Source organism: Parambassis ranga, chromosome 14, assembly GCF_900634625.1.
Source record: "Parambassis ranga chromosome 14, fParRan2.1, whole genome shotgun sequence".
Taxonomy (NCBI): domain Eukaryota; kingdom Metazoa; phylum Chordata; class Actinopteri; family Ambassidae; genus Parambassis; species Parambassis ranga.
Genome location: NC_041034.1, coordinates 16370436 through 16390980, shown reverse-complemented (window position 1 = coordinate 16390980; position 20545 = coordinate 16370436). Strand labels below are relative to the sequence as shown.

The following is a 20545-nucleotide window of genomic DNA, read 5'->3' as shown; positions in this document are numbered from 1 at the left end:
ATTGAGGACAGATAAAGGGGAAAAAAAACACCCGGCTCCGATCAGTGTGCATGTTCTACCCTCAAGGTGTCTAAAAAACAAGGCTGGCTTCATGTGGTTCTGCCAAAATCCATCATAAGAGCCCCAAAACAGACCAAAGTCTGCTCACTGGAGAGAAAAACTGACTGAAATTCAAAGCCAAATATTACTTTTTAGAACAAAGCATCTTTGCTCACACAAACAGCAGAATAATGTGGCTTAACAGCAGTCAGCACCCCACATCTCATGTTTGTGGACTGTGTGAGTGAGCAACTATTCTGCACATCGATCATTTCTACATTTATTTATCATTGCTCTGCACCACTGCATATATTATGTTTAATGTTTGCTTAGATTTCACAGCCTGAAAATCAGTCCTACGTCCTTTACATAGGAATCCCTTCACAGACAGACACAGGTCAGTGAAGTTACAGCAATAAAAAGTCATTCCTTCAAAAAGTTTCATTTAAAATATTGTTAGTGATTTGTTGATAAATCAAACTAGTCTTTATGCAACAAACATGTGAGCAGCAACTGCTTTCTGTCACAAAAAGTGATGATGCACCCACATCCACAGGGGAGGTCACTGACGTCTGCTCCGCCCTGCTCCACTGTTTCTCTGCACAGCTTCATCCACATGATCTGTGATAACCATTAACAGGTTGCACTGAATCTTTAGCAGGTCGTGTTTATCACCTATGCAGGTGACTGCAGAAACAAGATGGTGTATGGACATAATATCGATGCTAATTTCTGGACGTTTTTGCTGAGATGTTGAGAAATCCTATAATCCATAACTACTCTCCTCTCAGGGTCGACTGCAGTTCAGCCGACATGCTATAAATCTTTTTCGCGCTGTTCAGATGTGGAGACGATTGGAAATTGGATTTAAAATTGATCGAGGTGGCTGTGCAGCTGAGGGTTACACACGTATCCAGCGTTATGCTGTCAGAAGCTGCTGTCATACATCTGTATCACTGTGTCCACTGGGAACAGCCTGCTGTTATGTCATGTACAGGATAGTTGTTATTTATATTCTTATTCATTCATAGCAGAGCAGTTTTTAGGACATAAATCCAGGGTCATAATACAACTACCAAATCTGACACACCCTCAAGGCAGGCTGAAAACCAGCATGTGTGTCCCTCTAACTCACCATTAGTGCAGGAAACGTATAGCCATTACTAGAGCATGGAGGAAAGAGTGGATCTGTGCTGAGGTGGTGGCGGTCTGCAGGCACCTGATCACAGCCGCGGCTTTGGCAGTGTGAAACCTTGGCACAGAGGCAGGCGCAGCGGGACATAAGAGATGACTTCCTACTCTGTCATGCATGCGCCCACACAACCAATCTGCTGCTACTGCTATCAGACTGAGCGTCTCTGGACCCTCAGTGTTGCTGCACCCTTATTTGGGCTTCCTCTAAATGCCCCACACTCACATCTCAGGGGGAAGACAATGGTGTTTATGAAAAAAAGGGACAAACACCAATGTAATGATTATACGTTGATAAAAATCTTCAAAATCGGCTTTGGATTGTCGTCTACTTTAAATCGAAGGTTGAATAAAGACTCATTCCTGTTTACATTTTAACAGCTTCCTGCATCTTAATCGTATTTAGCGACATATTTACATACATATTTATAATGGTCAACTCACTTCATCACCTGTTAGTGACTAATATGTGAAACAATGCTGCTTTAAATGACCTGGCAGCTGTTCTGTATGTATATATCTATGTATTGCTCCAGTGGCTGTGCTTTGTTGTGTGTCTTATCACACTGACACTATTGTAGTGGTAAGGAGTTGTTGTTGAAATATTTCTGGTGCATTGAGGATGTGGAGTGAGGAAAAAAGCTCGCAGCAAGCTGTCTCAATGACCGGTTTCACCTTGTAACACATGTTCACTGGGCACAACTTGTAGACACAGCAGAGAGCCTCTGCTTCCTTCTGCTCTGCCTGACAAGGAGACATACGAGCAGACAAAGGCCGAGAGAAACATCTCTTCTTTCCTCTATGGTCTACATTTCATTTCTTGGTATCTCACACTGTAAATATGATTCGGTGCCCTCCTATCCTGGCTCTATTGTGGCCTAGAAGGTTTATGCTTATCAGATGTGTCACTATCAAGCAGTAAATGTTTGCAGAAAGGACAATAATAACAATGAAAAGGAACAGGACGTGGAGTGCATTATAGGAAACACACAAGTACATCCGCACTGCACTGGAACCAGTTAATTAGCAGTCTGGCAATAACTGGATGACTATTATTAGACAAGTTTAAATAAACTGACAAAACAAAAAAGCTACCATGGTGACCCCCCCCCTCCATTCACTGTGTGTACTCATAAAAACATGAAGTTTGCTTATTTTACAGAGCAAAGCTTTGTCCTGACACACAGTCTGAAGTTATTTAATCTGCTTTAGTTTTGAAACTGAACTGTTATTATAATGTACAACATATAAACTATAAGGATTTATTCATATCTGTGACGCTGCACTTTTAACCTGCACTATGTACTTGAAGTAACTTCTTCAGATGTGGTTTTTAACACTCAGCAAAAAAAACTCCCCAACACTCAGGTTTTGGGGAGCTGTGTCCCCCCTTTGTTCTGTTGCTTGCCCTGTGTATTCAACACTTTCATTACTTCTCAATAATACATGAACACAGACCCTTTCAGGACTGCTTTGATTGCAGAGTGCTTTTTATGTTTTGCAGACTAACAAAAAAAAGTAGGAAGAAGTTTAACAGCAGGTCAACGATGAAAATCTGCAGATCGCAACAGTTTTTAACATTCTTCATATCATCTGTTGGGTTGTCTGAATCTCTACTCTGCATTTTGAACTAAAAATTATTTATTTCTCAGGCACAAACATCTAAGTAAATTCCAAGTGACAATAACAGACAGAGGGGTCACATGGACCGCCATCATTGCCAAAAGCTAAGCTCAGCTCAGCCAGTTTTCTTCTCTCGGTCAAGGTTGTGACTTCTTTTGTTGTGCGCACAGCTTGTTTGCTCAGTGTATATTTGTTTAACTGTGAGGTTCTACCTCAAACACACTGAAAGAAATAAACATCATTTTTTTGGGCGATGTGGAGGATTTAAAATGTGAGAGCAGGAGGGAAGCAGCTTCCTGTGTGGCAGCATGAAGTGAGGTGAACAGCTTGTTAACGGCCTCTAAATCTCAAGTCATTTTAGGACCACTGGATTTTTACAAAAAAATAATAATATTTAGTAACTGGCATAGAAAAAAAGGTGGGTGAAGGGGGTGAATGGTTTATAATGCAGGACACTATTCTCATGACCTGATTGTGGCGATAATTTAAAAACTCTGTCTGATTTTCTAATGGAAGGCTTCATGTGGTGGGAAGCAACAAATGATTGATAGGCTCCAAAACATTTTCATTTTGAAACATCCTCAATGAATTGGTGGGAAAATGACTCGGTATAGAAGTCACACAGGAAATTAACGCTGAACTCACCATTAACCTTACATTAATTTCAGGAAGATGGCAGCGTTATGAAGTGTTTAGATGAGATAGTCAGTCTGTTTAGCAAAACCTGTCTTGTTTTTGTTTTAGAGGCACAGTAAATGAGATTTTATTGTTACCAGAGGCCATAACGTCCTGTTTCACGTGTCATTAGAACCATGTGAAATATCTGGATTTAATGAGAAAGAGAGCTCTCAAATAATGAATCAGGACAATGTTTTTTATAGGAATAGACTCTATCTGATGTAAATCAGGGGTAAAAAATAACAGAGGGAAAACTCGTATCTGTCTGTGAATGTTACTCACTCTGGGATTAACAAGCTATTTGTGAGATGAAAGCAAGATGTGAGAGGACTCAGGCACAGACATAGAGGCAGAGTTCCAAAAGGTTCATTTAGAGCCACCGAAACTAAGCAACTGAAACGGCACTAGACAAAAACTTGACTCTGGCATAAACTGAAGCAAACAAGGACTTGAACTTAGGTAACGAGGTAACAGAGAAACATGGTTACAGACACAGTTAAGCCGGGCACACACTGTGCGTTGTTTGGTCGGATTTTGAGTCGTACCATTTTTTTGGTTCGGGCCGAATTTCAGCTTTGTTGTGCGTCTTTAATTGGGCAGAGTACCGAAGGTCACGAGAGGCGATTAACGTCGCACGAATGGCGATCGGCTGATCAGTTGAATTTCTGACATGTTTGATATTTTTGTCGGCCCCCGTGGGAGTATCGCACAGTTTAAGCAGAGATACGGCCCGAAGTCTGTGTTTTTCCCCCACTGCGCATGCCTTTGCCGAACACAGTCGACGTCACTGCGCCTACACGAAATTGTTTCAGATGATAACAAACATGGCGGTGCCCACATGGCATTGGACAGAATTGATGGAGGCTATATTTGATGAGCTGAGGCAGCAACACGCAGCACAGATTGTGACTGACTTAGATTTTTCCTTTGAAACAGCAACAGCTCCGGGTTAGACATGTTAAATTTCCAGTTCAATGTGATCACCTGAGCACCTGAATTTGTGTGTATTGTGAGCAGTGACGTAGCAGCCGACCATCGTGAGCTTTGACTTGACATCGCACGCGTTTTATTCGTACTGTGTGAGTTGGTGTTAAACACAGACTTCCCCAAAATCGCACAGTGTATTGGAGGCTTCACAGACCTGACAAGAACAGAGGGCACAGGCAACAAGACGCAGGTGAACACAATCAGGTAATCACAAAAGGCGGGAAACACAGGGGAAGTAAAACACCAGGGAATACACAAGGACGACAGGACTTTCAAAGTAAAACAGGAAACAAGGAACTTAACACACAACTACGGTCAGAGACACAGAAACAATGAAACACTACATGAAACATCAGATAACTTCAAAATAACCAGAAAAGCAAAAACCAAAATACAGATCAGGGGGAAAAAAGTCTCTGGTTTTTATCTCTAAAGGATATTTTTCTCAACTTCAAAAACATCCTTTAAGCTCACCTCAACATTATTACATGTATAGATTTGTGCAGATAGGCCACACCTGCTCTACTACTTTATGAACATACTAATGAACTTGACGGGTTTAAAAGAATATATTACATTGTTAGACTTTATGCTTTATACAAATTGTATGGGCCTGTGGCTCCTAGCAGGTTTTTTATTCCAAGTAAACTTTATGCTGAAAGGGAATTTGATCATTATGGAGGCCCAATATGACACATACAAGTCAGTCAAGTGATGAGTTTGGGCGCTGTCGTTGATTATAAATACGAGTTCTTGGCGCCATCTTGTGTTAATTACTTAGCTGTGCAGTCGAATTATAAATTGGTATGGCTGAGGATGAAACTCAGAATACGTTTCTTTTTGTCATAGATTAGTCTTTGTGTTAAAAGCTAAATTTTTGGCTCTTGGTCTTTGAAATTAGCATTACCATAACTTTTACATTTACAATGTTAAACAATAACATAAATAAAAACCCATACGTCTTATCATACCATTATTATTATGTGTAAATGTAATTTTTATCTTTGTTTCTTTCACAGTGTGTAATTAAATGAGCCTCTTAGCTTTATAATCGTTTACCATCGGCCCTCTTTACAGTCTACAAATTTCCGCTGGTCAGCAAAAGCAACGCGAGACATTATCACGTGACTGCAAACTAAATCATGTGACTGAAACAGCAACAAAACCCGCGGGGTTACTTTCCGCGTGCACAGTGGAAGAGTTGTTAGCATGTCCTCCCCTGATAGACTCGGAGTGTTGAGGCTTTTGTGTCTCTTCGCCGTGTTTAGCGCGGTGTGTCCGCTGGACGGCGGCATGCTCTTCCCCCGGGAGTCTCCCTCCAGAGAGCTGAAGGAGCTGAACGGGCTGTGGGCGTTCAGGGCTGACAAGTCCCCGAACAGGAACCAGGGCTTCGTGGGGGCATGGTACAAAAGTCGCCTGGCAGAGGTGAGCAGGGCCCTAACGGCGCATATCAGGCAGAATAAAGCAGATCTCTGTGTTTATGTGACACATGAAAAGTGGAAATAAACATTTAAAACAAACATATAGGCCAAAACACATAAGTTGTATAGTTCTACTTTAGGCAGACATGTACAGACACTGTATGACATTACAAATCATCCTGCCAGTAGACCGTGGGCGTTTTGGCTTGGATCTGGATCTGCAGCAGTGACAAGTGTAAATTTGTCATAATGTGTTGATTTAAAGAAGCATTTGGAGACTAAATTGTCTAATATTTCCCCCAAAACAGCTGAAATGCTGAAAGATAAAATGTGCATAAATACTGAAGGCAATGCAATTCATAAACATAGTTTAAATATCAAGTATAGAGTTTAAATGGTTTGCATTACATTCTGTTTGTCACTACAGTAATCAAACGCTTACAAAAAACAAAAATAAAGTGCAGTGTTGTCACTTTTGTTTTATGTAGACGGGCCCAGTGATTGACATGCCAGTTCCTGCCAGCTACAATGACATCACACAGGACCCTGCTCTGAGGGACTTCATTGGCTGGGTGTGGTATGAGCGGGAGGTGGTGGTGCCTGCCCGCTGGATCGCTGATGAGGGAACGAGAGTGGTTCTCAGAGTGGGAAGTGCTCACTATTATTCAATAGTGGTGAGTACAAACGGTAAACTCACTGAAGTCAGAGTTAAAAGAAGGAGAAAAGGTAAAGTCTTTGTCCTTTCCCTTTGCAGTGGGTGAATGGTGTGAAAGTGACTGAGCATAATGGGGGCCATCTTCCATTTGAGGCTGAGATTGGCAGTTTAATCCGGAAGGACCCAACGATGCCGTGCAGGATCACCATTGCTGTCAACAACACTCTGACTCTGGAGACGCTTCCCCCAGGCATCATCCAGCACATGGACGACCCCACCAAGTAAGCTTAGCAAAATTAAGTCTTGCCTCAGTGACATTTGATGTGCGTTCTAGTTCCTTTCCTTTAACATCTGAGAGTATTTAGATAACAAGGGGGATGTAATTGGTCTGCAGGTATCCTGCTGGATTTTTTGTACAAAACATCTACTTCGATTTCTTCAACTATGCTGGCATACATCGTCCTGTCCTGCTGTATACCACTCCTAAGGTGTACGTGGATGACATCACAGTAGTCACTGACTTCTTGGATGACACTGGTAAATGAATACAAAGGATTAACTCATAAACTTCAGTTTCAAATCCTAACTTATTCTAAAACATTTGTGATGTTTACATCTAATGTGATAAACACACCTGTAACTGTTTCTGTTTTCTCTTCATTTCAGGTCTTGTTAAATACAAAGTGTCAGTCCAAGGAGCTGCCACAGTCAGCCTGAAGGTTACTTTGATAGATAAAGATGGCCACTGTGTGGCCTCCTCTAATGACATGTCTGGTGTGATCAAAGTGACGAATGTTAAGCTGTGGTGGCCATACATGATGCATGAGAATCCAGGTTATCTTTACACCTTGGAGGTAAGATGACATGCCGCTGTATATTAATGTGTCTTTGCAGAGCATCAGATGTAGGACAGATTAGATTTGAGATTAATAAGTCTTTCTGTCAGTATAAGGGTAAACTCTTCTGGCTCCTTGCAGATAAGACCAACAGGCTATTGCATTAACCTTAAATAACTTGTGTGTCATGTGCCATGGTAAATCAGAGTGGAGTTCTCTTTGCAATAGCTGCTAAACTGCTGTTGTGATTTTCACTTTGACGTGTTCGTTATCTCGTACATTAATGGACTCCTCTGTTAACATTTGCACTCAGGTTCATCTAATGGCAGCTGACAAGAAATCAGCCTATGAGGATGTGTATACTCTGCCAGTTGGCATCCGGACAGTCAACGTTACCAGCACCCAGTTCCTCATCAACAACAAGCCTTTCTACTTCCATGGGGTCAATAAACACGAGGACTCTGACGTGAGTACCACTAGAGGGAAGCAAAACCTTTTATGGAGCTCTTATCTCTGCCAGCATCGCCGCAGATCTCAGTCTGATAAGTGTGGTAAATGTAAATGTAATTCAGAGTCTTTTTGTGTTTACTGTGTGCTGTAGATTCGAGGTAAAGGCTTGGACTGGCCCCTAATCGTGAAGGACTTTAACTTATTGAAGTGGTTGGGGGCCAACTCGTTCCGTACCAGCCACTACCCCTATGCTGAGGAGATACTGCAGATGTGCGACCGCCATGGCATCGTGGTGATAGATGAGTGCCCAGGGGTGGGAATCAAAGACATGTAAGTGTCACTGCTCACACTGTCTCTGTGAGGACTGTGTAACTGTGGCACACATCAGATTTAAATGTCCTATCTGAGTTGCATGTTGAACTTAAGATGCCTAACTTAAAATGATGAAGCAAGATATTTTGTGCCTTGCCGATACAGACGCAGCTTTGGAAATGCCTCTCTGGCCCACCACCTGGATGTCATGGACGAGCTTGTACGCAGGGACAAGAACCATCCCTCTGTGGTCATGTGGTCAGTCGCTAATGAACCGGCTGCCGAGATGCCACCCGCTGAGTTTTATTTCAAGTAAGTTCTGGGGATCCATATTTTGAAGCAATAGTCGACAGATAATGATCAGTACACAAACAAGGCCTTTAGGTTTTTGCTGATGATCAACAAGAACAAGGACACCACAATCAAATCCAGACTATTGATAACTCAGTCCGTCTGTGAGAGACTATGCCTTGTTTGTCAGCCACAGTCCCATTTGTTGTAATGTGGGGAATGCAGTAAGAGTAGTCAGGAAGTTGTGCTGAACAGCTGGAGCTCAGTAACAGCCCGAGGCTTCAACAGCAAACATAGCAGACAAATTATCAACCTGTACAACTACTACCCAACAGTGTGCACATATTTCCACCACACAAACATGTGCTTTAACATGTGATACATACAATCTGTGTTTTGGAACTACAGCTATTACAGTTCATTGTAATTATCAATCTGTATTAACCCCATTATTAACCCCCAATTATGTTTTGTTTTTCTTACAGAACTTTGATCAAACACACCAAAGCTCTGGACTCCACCAGACCTGTCACCTATATCACAGACAGCAACTATGCCAGGGACAAAGGGGTATGTCTCAAAACCTGCTTAGAAGTTGTTGTTTTTGTCGACCTCCAGTGCTTTGACTGCAGTGAGTCTGTACACAGAGAAGTCACTGCTGGGTGTGGTCAGAGATAGAGAGCAGCAGCAAGACACTGCTCCACTGTGACAGAGAAATATGAAGGTTGCCTTGCTACAATAATATAAATAAAAAAGAAAAGGAATGATACAGAATCAGTGTTTGTGAAGAGGCTGTCTGTCATGAAAAATAACACATTAACCAGCAATGTATAGTGAGTAACTAGAACGATGATGCAGCTCACTTGATTTAAATTATGCATCAGAGGAAACGATAACACCACATTAATGAAACGCTGTATTTTTGTGGGAGTTGTTTACGTGCAGTTTAGGGTGAGGCATGTTCACGTTAGTAGCCTGTGCAGGAATGACAAGGGCAAAATACACCTCTGTGCTGCAAGTCAGATCATGTCAGTGACTGAATGCTTTGATTTATTAAGACAGAGGCCTCTAGTGGATTATAAAATACCAGATTAACAGCTAAGGAGCAGATAACATGGTCAGGGTATCCTTCAGAAATTTATCTTCTCAGATTTTGAATGTTAAGTTGACATGCCTGAGATGTTTGTCACATTCCTGTGCAGCGAGGAGAACCTTTCAGTGTAGTTAGCAGCTTAAAGGGATTGAGTATCTGCAGCAAAGGTGTGCTGCTGAGTGAATGATACTGGCTTTAGCAATAATGTACTTTACTGTCAATAATATTGAAGGTGGTAGTTTGATTTGTGTTACTTTGTGTAAATGAAAGTAATTAAAGGTAGGGTAGGGGATTTCATTCTGATGCACTTTTTGTTAAATTAGTGTAACTTCTCTTTACAATCCGATAGCAACCGATTAGTTTGTCAGTTTCGCTTTAAAACGAAGAATATGAATCATCTGTGGAAGCTTTAACGCTAAAAACATCAGCCAATCCTACGAGGCGCCCCTGCGTGGAGTATTGGCTGGTTGTCACTCTCTTCCTGCTCTGTGCGCATCAGAGAGGTACGTGCATGATGGCCGAAGTCACAGACTGGTTGGGAGGCGTGGCTTCGGGGTGAACGCCGAGAGAAAGGGGCGTGTGTTTACTGGCTGACTCTCACTGAGTTTTCAAAATCTCCTACCCTACCTTTAAGGGAAATACTGCGGTTTAGAAAGGTGTACATTGCCTTTGCTCTGTTAAACAGCACTTGGTAAATATTTGAAAAAGAATTTTCAAAGGGGAGCTAATAATTTATTTCCAGCTGTAATTATTGGGGTTTGTGTTTTATTCTCGTCCTGTTCCTAGGCTCCCTATGTTGATGTGGTCTGTGTAAACAGTTACTTCTCATGGTACCATGACCCAGGCCACCTGGAGGTCATCCCCATCCAGCTCAACACTCAGTTTGAGAACTGGTATGGAAAGTACAAGAAGCCTATCATCCAGAGCGAATATGGAGCAGATGCAGTTGCAGGAATACACAGCGTGAGAACACACGCACCTGTCTACACTGAATGTCAGTTTCCCAGCCTTCCACCTCAGAGACCCTAATTGCCATACATTTTTTTCATTCTTCAGGATCCACCCATGATGTTTACTGAGGAGTACCAGAAGGCAGTCCTGCAGAGCTACCACAACGTGTTTGACCAGAAGAGGAAGCAGTATGTCATTGGTGAACTCATCTGGAACTTTGCCGACTTCATGACTGTACAAGGTACTGCAACTACAAAATGCAACCTGCAGAACCAGAACTGTTGGTTCTTCAGTGAACTGCACTTCCCTCTAAGATAAAGGGATCTCTTCAGTAAGCAGGGGTTCACATCAGCATATGCACCAAATTTTACTAAATCAAGTTGTTATTTTGCATCACTTTAGGATCGTTTAGGCCTGGTGACTAGGCTCTTGACGATCTTTTCTGTTTTTACAGGGATCACTCGTGTGGTGGGGAACAAGAAGGGTGTTTTCACCAGGCAAAGGCAGCCCAAAGCAGCAGCCTTCATCCTGAAGGAGAGGTACTGGAGACTGGCCAATGAAACAGGCATACTGCCTCCATGGATGAAATACCCCTGTTCGCTCTGAGACGTGCAGTCATCGGTCCTTTGTGAGCACTATGCAGGTGGTATTCTGTCAGTGAAACATTTCAGTGTGTTTGCAGATCACATTCCTAAATTCAGAGCTCTTCCTTCAACACTATAATTGTTTTTTTCTCAGCAGTATTGAGCGTTATAAATTAGCTTCATCAGGAATGCATTTTATAATAATGATAGGATATAAGGATGTTCCGATGCTGTCATTTAAAGGCCAATTCACCAGTGATTAGATCGGACCTTTTTTCACAGTGTGCGCACATCACTAAGACACTATGAGAGAAGTGTTACTAGTACTTTAAAAGTAACATAACGCTTTAGTAGTCTCACACAAATTGTTGGTTACTGAGAATGTATTGTTTGTAAGTTTTGTAAATCCTGACTTTTTAGCTTTGCTCATTGAACAAATACTTTTTATGTGCAATGTTAATGTGAATATCAATGCTGAAACTGAAAACTTTTATTTTTATAATCAAATAAAACAGAAAATGAATCACATTTGATATCAAGGTATTAAAGACAAACATGTCTTATATGCAGTGAGTTTTTTGTTTTTATTCCAAAGCATATAGTTAGAGTGAAGTTTGGATTTACTGTGACTGGGTTTTTTTATATATATATAACTACAAACACAACTACAGGGTTGAGTGACGTTTAGATGGTGTGACCGTGATTAGACTCCTCACTCGGTGACTCTTCCTGCACCTCGTCATAAGTTTGGACCTCTGTATTTACAGCTGCTTTTGGTGCAGTAGCTGTACACCACCCCAGTTTACCTGCATGCTGCATGCATGCATACACACCAGACAAAAGTGCATCACTGCATTATTTAACAGTCTTTTGTGGCTCAGGTTAGAGAGTGGTTATCTACTAACCATAAGGTTGGTGGTTCGATCCCCTGTCCTGGCTGCATGTTGATGTGTCCGTGGGCAAGACAGTTAACCCTAAAGGGACAATCGCTTAAAGTACATTTGAGTAAGTAGAAGAAAAACATCTTATAATAAATATACAGCTATTTATTTAACAGCCACACGTTTTATAGTTGTTCAACACCATTTAGTTTAATTTGAATAACTTAAAGTGACAGGGGGTTTCAGAGGGAATGTTTTAATGGTAGATCATTTTCACATGACAATGACACAATTAAAAATGTTTTCATGTCGACGTTTCCACAGTTTTCCCTTAAGGTAAGCTGGATTTAAACAGAGCGTTTTTTTTCTGCGTCCTCCTACCATTCATGTAACACTTTTCCATGTAAGAAAATACAGCATTTTAAAACATATTTGGCAATACAGAAGCAAACCCAGTTAAGTTTTCCTCCACAAAGAAATTGAATAAACATTTTATGCTGACACATGGATTCCTAGCCCTCCCCCCCAAACCCCTCGACTTTATTAACTAAAATAACCCAGAATGTTAACAGTCTATACAGATAAAGGGCATAATTAATGATGCCAAAAGAATGTTACAATCTTATCATTTGAACAGAGTGTATTATTCACTAACAAACATGTCCTAGCTAGACAAAATAAAGATGATAATTATAAAGTGGAGTTCAGGAAAGAAGAAGAGGAACAGCCATTGATTTGACAGGGCGTTTTGTCTGGCAATTTTTGAATGGATCCTTGCACTGATACTGAATCTTTGGGAATTACCAATTTATCAGATTACATCCTAAGGAAGGCAAGCTGAAGTGTCTGTTGCAGTTACCATTCTTTTCTTTCTTTACAAGGCTATTACTGTTGCTCGTCTTTGGCTCAAGGCCTAGTGATCAAACAGAAGGCACTTTTGTTGGCATTGGTGATGCAACTAACATGGCAGTTATACCTCAGGGCCTAAATGAATTCTTATGAGAATGTAGTAGTGGTAATGTAGTTAACGTTCTGACCGTCTTTTTTGACATTAAATCGTCCTTTTATCAGCCAAATGTTTCACAAACCTTTGACTGAGTGTCCAAATTCCTTCCCAAGTTCTCAAACGACACATGACTAATGGAATAGGCTTGCATATGACTGGAATCAGGAACATATCGATAGGCTATCTATTGTATACTTGTCAGTTCTATGTCAACACTCACAGGACCTATACTTGTTGCCAAAAAAAAACCTAGCAAGTTGTGTCAGTTGGACTTCTCTGAATAAACATGTACAAGTGAATCCATAGGAGACTTGTCTTACATGAGAGTGCGCGGGCTTTCCCGATAAACAAAGACCAAACAGTGGCGGTTGGTAATCTCATTGTGAGGTGAGATGAAGAACCTGTCGCAAGCCAGACCAAGCAATACTGTGGATTAAGAAGCTCTTACACAAGACTTGCTACGATGTGATGCAAACAAACGATGAAGGACGCACAGTTTCATGGACTCTAGTGGTTTTTGCATGTTTCTGCTGCTTTACTACCCATCACGTTCACCTTTTCCTAAAGCCGCACAAGTGTTTGAAGGAGTTCAAGTTCAGGAAACAAATAAAAATGCACCTAAAGGCAACAGTTTAACATAATCCATGAAAATCTTTGCAGTGATGTTAATCAAGCTAATTTGCATTCTGGGTAATATATAGCTTGTAGTATGGACACATGATGCTAAATCTTCACTTTGAAGGATGTATTGATCACCAGACTGAATATATGCTTTGGAAAAAGGCCAACGGTGTACCTATGACAAGTAGTAAATGAGTCACAACATGTAAGAACACCAAGTTTCCTCCTCATCTCAGATTTCTGTTTTATACACTACAGATGATGCATGACTGGAATGACTTCTGCTATCATCCATACTTTACAACCCTTGCCCCATTAAACAAAATTCTACTAGGATGTGAAGGTCATGTCATGGAAACTATTAACAAGCTGGTTTCTCACTACAGATGAAAACACGTTTTACAGTTATTACTACGAGTGTTACAGATCTTTGACAGTGTGTGCAAGATTGTCCGGTGGCCGACATACATGAAAAGCCAGGAGATAGTGTACCATGCATGTGACACTGTGATCAGTGAATTCTGGATGGAAAGAGATGATGGTCTTGCCCTCACTTCTCTACAGGCTCCGTTTGCTTTCTCCATACAGTGACCGATCTCTGCTCATTATGAGATCAACCACTTAGTGTGACCTAAAAACTCCACATATGGCTTAAACGCGCCGTTTTCTTACAAACGTTACATTTTCCCCTTGCGTTTTGTTCACCATTCTGCAAATGAACTGTAACTCAGCTTGACAACATCACCGTTACTGTTCAATTGACATCAAATGGATACAAAAGCCAGACGGACATTAGCACAGCAGAGATGAAGAGACGCTTCTGCCACCAGGCCGCTCTGCCGTTGAGCAGACAATCACAGTGTAGCAGCCTTTTGCTACCTCATGAGACTCTATTAGGGAGGGAGAAACACTTCACTGGTATCTCAATTTACAAAATTATGATCATAAAAATAAAGCCTTGGACCTGTGACAATAAAACAGTGACAAAAAAAAACTGGTGTTAACATGACATTACCCACCCATATCCAAAAAACAAAACAAAAAAACAAAAACAAAAAGGAAGGTAATTCACCTTAACACTCCTTTAGGCACATAAGTCTTTATGGATCCCACTTGGTGTGGTGGTCAGGAATGCTTTTCACATGACAACAACAAAATAAAGAGTGAGGGTGCCGTTTACGCCAACGTTGTGAAAAGAACCTGCAGTTTTGTTTACTTGTGTCTGTGGCTTCAGATGAAACAATGACCACTTACAACAAAGAAATCCACATACACATCTGAACTGCATGCCTGACCAGGATTATAGGACAGAAGACGTCCCCAGAGCAACTTCAGACTCATCCTCCTACCTGTGACCGTGATCACTGTCCCAGATTCATGTTTTTTTTCTCCTGTTTTTTGTCTTTTTTTTCCATTTTTCCTTAAAGGTTTGTGTCAACACTAAATCACAATCTAGCCTGGAATATTGCTCAGCAGCTATTTACAGAATTGCAAAACAAACAATCTGACTGAACTACACACAATATCTCACATTGTCCCGTGTTTACTTTTAGTGGTCCTCTTCAAAAAACTTACTACAAAGTGTAAACATGAAAAAAAAAATCTGAACTGTATGATAACCTAATGAGTGTTTTTCTCTAATTTGGGACCCATTACTCAGCTCCGAGTTTTAGTGCAGATGCGCTGTGCAGTAAGAGGAGCTTTCTTGACATTTCATGTAAACCCCTTTAAATGTCCTGCTTCCACTCTGCGATCCTTTTTTTGTTCAAATGAAAGTTGTCCTCCATCGTTCTCACCTCTGCTTGCCTGGGTCGTTTGGGTTCCGTCCCTCACACACACACACACACACACACACACACACACACACACACACACACACACACACTCTCACTCACACACACTCACACACACAGCCCCTTCCTAAAGTGAGTACATGTTAAACAAGGAGAAAGAAATTAAAAGTAAAACTCATCTTTTACCTACAGATCCTTCCGTGTTTGCAATCAACATTGAGATGTCAGGCCCAACATTTAAGTTAAATTTCTTCATTTTTTTGTTTGAACACACAGCAGAATAAACATCGTTTGGAAGCAAGGTCTCCTGGTGGCAAGTCAAATGTTCAGAGGTCACATTTCTTTTCTTTTTTTTTGTTTGTGGTATTTTTCTTGCCGTTCTTGGCAGCTTAGTCCTGCTTAGCCTGAAGCTGCTGCTTCCAGGCCTCGTTCAAGTAAACCAGTCGCTTATAGTTGAGAATAAAGAGAATGAAGTTCAGCGCATATGTGGTGATGCAGATGATGCAGAAGTCCTTTAGGACAAAGTAGAGGATGTAACCCAGGTAGAGGGAACCCACCACCGACAAGATGGATGTCGTCATGAGAATAAGGGCGGCCATTGCACTGACAGTCATTCCTACAGCAAGAAACACAAACTTGAGGGCTTTGTGCAAGTTACCAGAGAAAAAGAAACACACAACCTGATGTGCATGCAGTTCTCACAGGCCTCACATGGTTCTCTATTTAGGATATCAACCTCCTCGTGATGACATTTATCTTAGACTGGTCATATCATTCTGTCGTCACATGAGGTTCCGTCACAGTTCTAAGGCTCCTCAGGTTTTATGTTGGTATACTTGAAACTTAAAATTTAAATTTGTCTTGGTTAAAAGTTGTTTTGTTTTGTTTTTCTTATGTTTACTCTTACTCTAAATGGGCAACTGGCACTATATGGCATAATATGATGTAAGCGTGGTTGATCAATGCTCTGTAAAGGCAGTGAAATCCTGTCATTTCAGACCAAGTGATATAAAAAGGGGAGTTGGCTCTTGGAAGTCAAAGACACAGGATGATCTGCTTTGATGAAAGATATTCATTCATGATTCATTCATTCAGAGATGATTTCCATATTTTAATTCTTCTAATCATTTCTAAACATTGGATAAAATGTTTTTGCCATAAATTTGACATCAGAAATATTTCAGCATTATGTTGACCATTTTTTTTTTTATAATCACTGACTGATAAAAATATTCAGCTTCAATTTTTCTGTTGTGTCTGCACATGCTTGAGGGAGAGAAATAATCTGCATATGATGTCTGTGATGGCTCGCCATTACACAGATATGTGTTAATGTGCTGGGTTCAAAAGGATAATCTATTTTGATAATTTACTGGATTGCTCAATAAAAATGATCATACCTGTATATTTACATTAGCCACTAATAACATAAATTGTAATAAACTTACACTGATCACATCACCATGATCGGAAAATAAAATAAAATAATTATTATAATAAAATAATAATAATAATAATAATAATAATAATAATAATTCATGTAGTCAGGAGAAATCAAGTACACAGCTTTAAAAGGATTAAATAATCATTTCATCGTTTCCATGTGTTTTAATTTCCTGCCCCACTACATCCCTTAGCTATGAATACTTCTTTTTCTCCAGAATCAATAACAATGAAAGATAATTTATTAAAAATTGTCTTCAGAAAACTCAGATTAAACCCAGGGCTTTTTCCCCTCTGACCCTAATCCTCTTCCCCACCCTGTGTATTCATCCAGCCTAACATTTATTTATTTCACAGTTCATTTGCGTCGTAGAAAAACTATGTGATCAACAATCCTGTGCTGAGGTTGCACAAAATACCTCGAGAAATTACCAACCATAGCATTAATGTCATGTTTTGCAACCGCAGTTCTAAGCTGCACAATGGCGTCGGTCAGGGATTAAAGCCCTGGTTATGCAGATTTTGGAGTCATGCCCACTCGTGAATATTGGCCAGTGCGAGGCCATGAGAATAATCAAAGTTCTGACTCCGACTCGTCTCCTTTTTAACATGGAAACGTTGACCCGCAGCAGCAGTTTGGTTTAACTGGGCTGTTATTGTGCTAGTCAAATGAGTGGTAACTGCTGTGGCTAAAAGGACCTCTTGTTCTGTGGCAGCTCCAGGTGGCCACGCAAGCCCACAGGCCACTCGGCAGGCAAACATGTCAAACCAGCATGACTGACTCAGCAACACCATCAATGTACTGAAGGAAGAGGAATGTGGCCAAAGGGAGGAAAAATGTTCAAGTTAAAACAGGCCACGCATGAGAAGTTCTAATGATCACTGACAGTCAGGATATTTGGAGTAAGCTACCGCAGATTACTACACTTATATTGCAAAAATAAATCACATAGTTCAATATGAGGGGCGTCTGAAATGTTCTTTCCATTTAACTGTTTAATTATATTTATATATGCTGTCAGTATCATGTGAGTCAGGTTTGGCCAAATATAGCCATGACACAGGAAGGCACAGAGTTGAGTCAGCAGTTGCAACTAGTCTAAAGGCTAGCCCTCAATTCTCTAATACCTCATTGACAGGTTACTCTGAAATAAAAAAAAAACATGTTACCTAGAAGGAGTTGAAAGGCATAAAAGACAATCCCATAGACACTGTTGGGTTGGTTCAGTGCGCTGTCATTTCCAAAAATTGAGCCCAAGAGTCCAAATCCTCGACCCCATCTAAACCACACACAAACAGAGGAAGGTTACAACTTTATTTTACGCAATCAAGCAGGTAAACATAGCCAAGTTATTTCAAAACTTGGTGATCAGAATAAATGAGTACAGATAAGATTAAAGAATTGGAAGGCAGCAATCAGAACAAATGCTGATATGAAATACTTCCCTGGAAAAGTCAGCAGTATTTTTACTTTCTTACAGAAAACTGTTTGAGTTAGTCTTATGTTATGTTAAATAAAACATGTAACTACACGATTACACGGTATCCAAACATCATCAATTTACTGACTTTCTGGCCACAACCTCTCTTTGCTGTACACTTGCCACACCTTCTGTGTGAATAGCTTGGTGACTTTTTCCTCATTTTATGAACCTCAAAGCAGAGTTTAAAGTGAATCATGCTAACTTTCAGCTTTTTTGCCACAACCACGTGTTACGTCTCTCAGTTAATGCTGTTGCACCTCCAGCTATAACCTGCAAAGCATTCAGTCTCATTCCAGTCTGTGCCTTAAAATAGCAAAACTAAAGCTTTGGCTCTGCAACAAACCAATCTGTATGACACCTATTGGGATTCTACTAAAGGATTGAAAATATACTTTTTCCAACATCAAGTAAACTAAAGGTTTTTTCCTACAAAACTCTAAAACAGCAGCACTAAGCCGCTCCATACCTCAGAGTACTCTTTTACTTACTTCTTTCACGTAACAGCAGCCCACAGGGTCTTAAAGTAACCTTGAGAAGTATTAAGTGTTGTAACAATCTTATGGCATCTACCTCCATCTCAGAGCTTATTCTTCATGTGTGTAATAAATGTCTACCACATGACTAAAAGTCATGCTTTCCGTTTATTTTACTACAGCAGGCATTCTAGCTGGTGGTGTATCTGTAACTGACAACATATAAAGAGGAACATGCAACAAATGGACAATTCATTATACATTACAAATTATTCTTTAAAAATAAAGAGTGGGGTGGGTGTTGGGGGTTAATCTATATACATACATTGTACAATTGGCTTAGATGACTGATGGTTTACAGGTTACTGCACTGAAAGCTGAGACCATCTGTGAGAATTGACTCACTCACTACATAAATATGGATTCAGTCAGACAGGTTGCATTCCAGTTGTGCCGATCGTGTTTGTTAAGGGACTGTTAAGACTCTCAGTCAGATTCAATCAGTAGGGTTGGTTAAAACTTTCATTCCCACATTAAAGCTGGTGGGAACTTAACAGAATGTATTCTATAAACAAAGTTGTACTCTTATCTAGGAGCTACTTATCTATACCTGCTAACAATGTGTGATGATGATGACACTCAGGCAGCCAATACCACACAGCCCCCCCCACCTCTGACCTCTGGTACAGTTCTGTGTCCTGTCCCTTGAAGCAGCCTCACTGTTGGGTGGTCTGTTAGCTAGTGACAATAGCACCACAGCTAATGACAGCTGCATAACAGCTAGCCCTCACGCTAGCTAGCCACCAAGTTAAACTGTTAAGTTATCCCGAATTCTCCAACTTTAAGACCAGATAAGTCAGTTTAATATACTGCTCCACACACCACAAACTCACACTCATAACAATAACGCCAGACTGCACAAGCTATCATCAACTTTTGTGCTATACCTGGTTACAGATGTGTTAGCATTCGACACACAAAAACCACCCGGTGTTAGCATGAATAATGAGCAAGTCTGTGACTTATAATTTGACAGAGCTCACTACTTTGTTGACAGCAACCCGGCTAAAAAGTAAGTTAGCTTTAACCACAGGGTTTCGTTAGCTAACGGTTAGCAAAGTTAGCTTCGCCGTGCTAGATAGCTAATGTTGTGCTTATTTAATGGCTAGCCAACAGTTTACATCTTTCAAGCAGATTTTCTAATTAGTCAACAGCACACAGAATGTCAGCAGTTATGGGGTGTAGTTAGTTCCCGTGGTAGCAGTCAAATATTAGCTGAGGGCATCTGACAGTTTGAACCGCGCAGCCCTTCCCAGATTGCCACAATAGCAGCCAGCTTCATTGAGCGCCACTGTAGGCGCTCTTTGCTGAATTCAAATTACCTTGAGCTGAACACTTTTGAACAGCTGATGGAGCTGCTGACATCGCACATCGCCGTATAACTCGGATCCCGTGCCTTTTCCCTTTCGACGTGAAAAGCATATAAAGACAACAATATGCCCAGTAGGCAAACGAGAAGCCTAGCTATTCTTTCCCACCGAGGGGTGGACACTCTCAGGACGGGCGCCGCCATCACTCTCTGGCCTTGCTGGAGACACGCATACATACGCAGCGAGTTCGCCTGTAAGACAGAACTGCGACGTGGAAAAGCGTCAGGACGTGCCACACCGTGAGGGGCGGGCCGCGGAGCGAGGGACAAAACATCTGAACCCTCCGAACCTGCACCGAAAACT

General features: G+C 41.0%; 2 protein-coding genes across 2 annotated transcripts; one reads left to right on the top strand and one right to left on the bottom strand.

Annotated features, from left to right (window-relative positions):
- The first annotated feature begins 5671 nt into the window (after positions 1-5671).
- gusb (glucuronidase, beta) lies at positions 5672-11676 on the top strand. The gene is made up of 12 exons (XM_028421261.1): positions 5672-5943; positions 6428-6613; positions 6694-6875; positions 6989-7131; positions 7261-7448; positions 7744-7896; positions 8032-8210; positions 8358-8504; positions 8969-9053; positions 10363-10539; positions 10633-10768; positions 10982-11676. The coding sequence occupies exons 1-12, from the start codon at positions 5728-5730 to the stop codon at positions 11131-11133; spliced, it is 1944 nt and encodes a 647-aa protein (XP_028277062.1). The 5' UTR covers positions 5672-5727; the 3' UTR covers positions 11134-11676.
- Positions 11677-12232: 556 nt separating this feature from the next.
- Positions 12233-20463, bottom strand: vkorc1l1 (vitamin K epoxide reductase complex, subunit 1-like 1). The gene is made up of 3 exons (XM_028421448.1): positions 20195-20463; positions 18026-18135; positions 12233-16028 (listed from the first exon to the last, which is right to left on the bottom strand). The coding sequence occupies exons 1-3, from the start codon at positions 20416-20418 to the stop codon at positions 15802-15804; spliced, it is 561 nt and encodes a 186-aa protein (XP_028277249.1). The 5' UTR covers positions 20419-20463; the 3' UTR covers positions 12233-15801.
- Positions 20464-20545: the final 82 nt, after the last annotated feature.

Bases quoted from the DNA above. Each gene is read 5' to 3' on its own strand.
- gusb (XM_028421261.1), top strand. From the start codon at position 5,728: ATGTCCTCCCCTGATAGACTCGGAGTGTTGAGGCTTTTGTGTCTCTTC. The intron at 8,211-8,357 runs GTAAGTGTCACT...TTGCCGATACAG, and splicing joins GGGGTGGGAATCAAAGACAT to ACGCAGCTTTGGAAATGCCT. The intron at 10,540-10,632 runs GTGAGAACACAC...TTCATTCTTCAG, and splicing joins CAGTTGCAGGAATACACAGC to GATCCACCCATGATGTTTAC.
- vkorc1l1 (XM_028421448.1), bottom strand. From the start codon at position 20,418: ATGTATGCGTGTCTCCAGCAAGGCCAGAGAGTGATGGCGGCGCCCGTC. The intron at 18,136-20,194 runs GTAATTTGAATT...TGTGTGGTTTAG, and splicing joins TCAAAAGTGTTCAGCTCAAG to ATGGGGTCGAGGATTTGGAC. The intron at 16,029-18,025 runs GTAACATGTTTT...TTCTTGCTGTAG, and splicing joins TGCCTTTCAACTCCTTCTAG to GAATGACTGTCAGTGCAATG.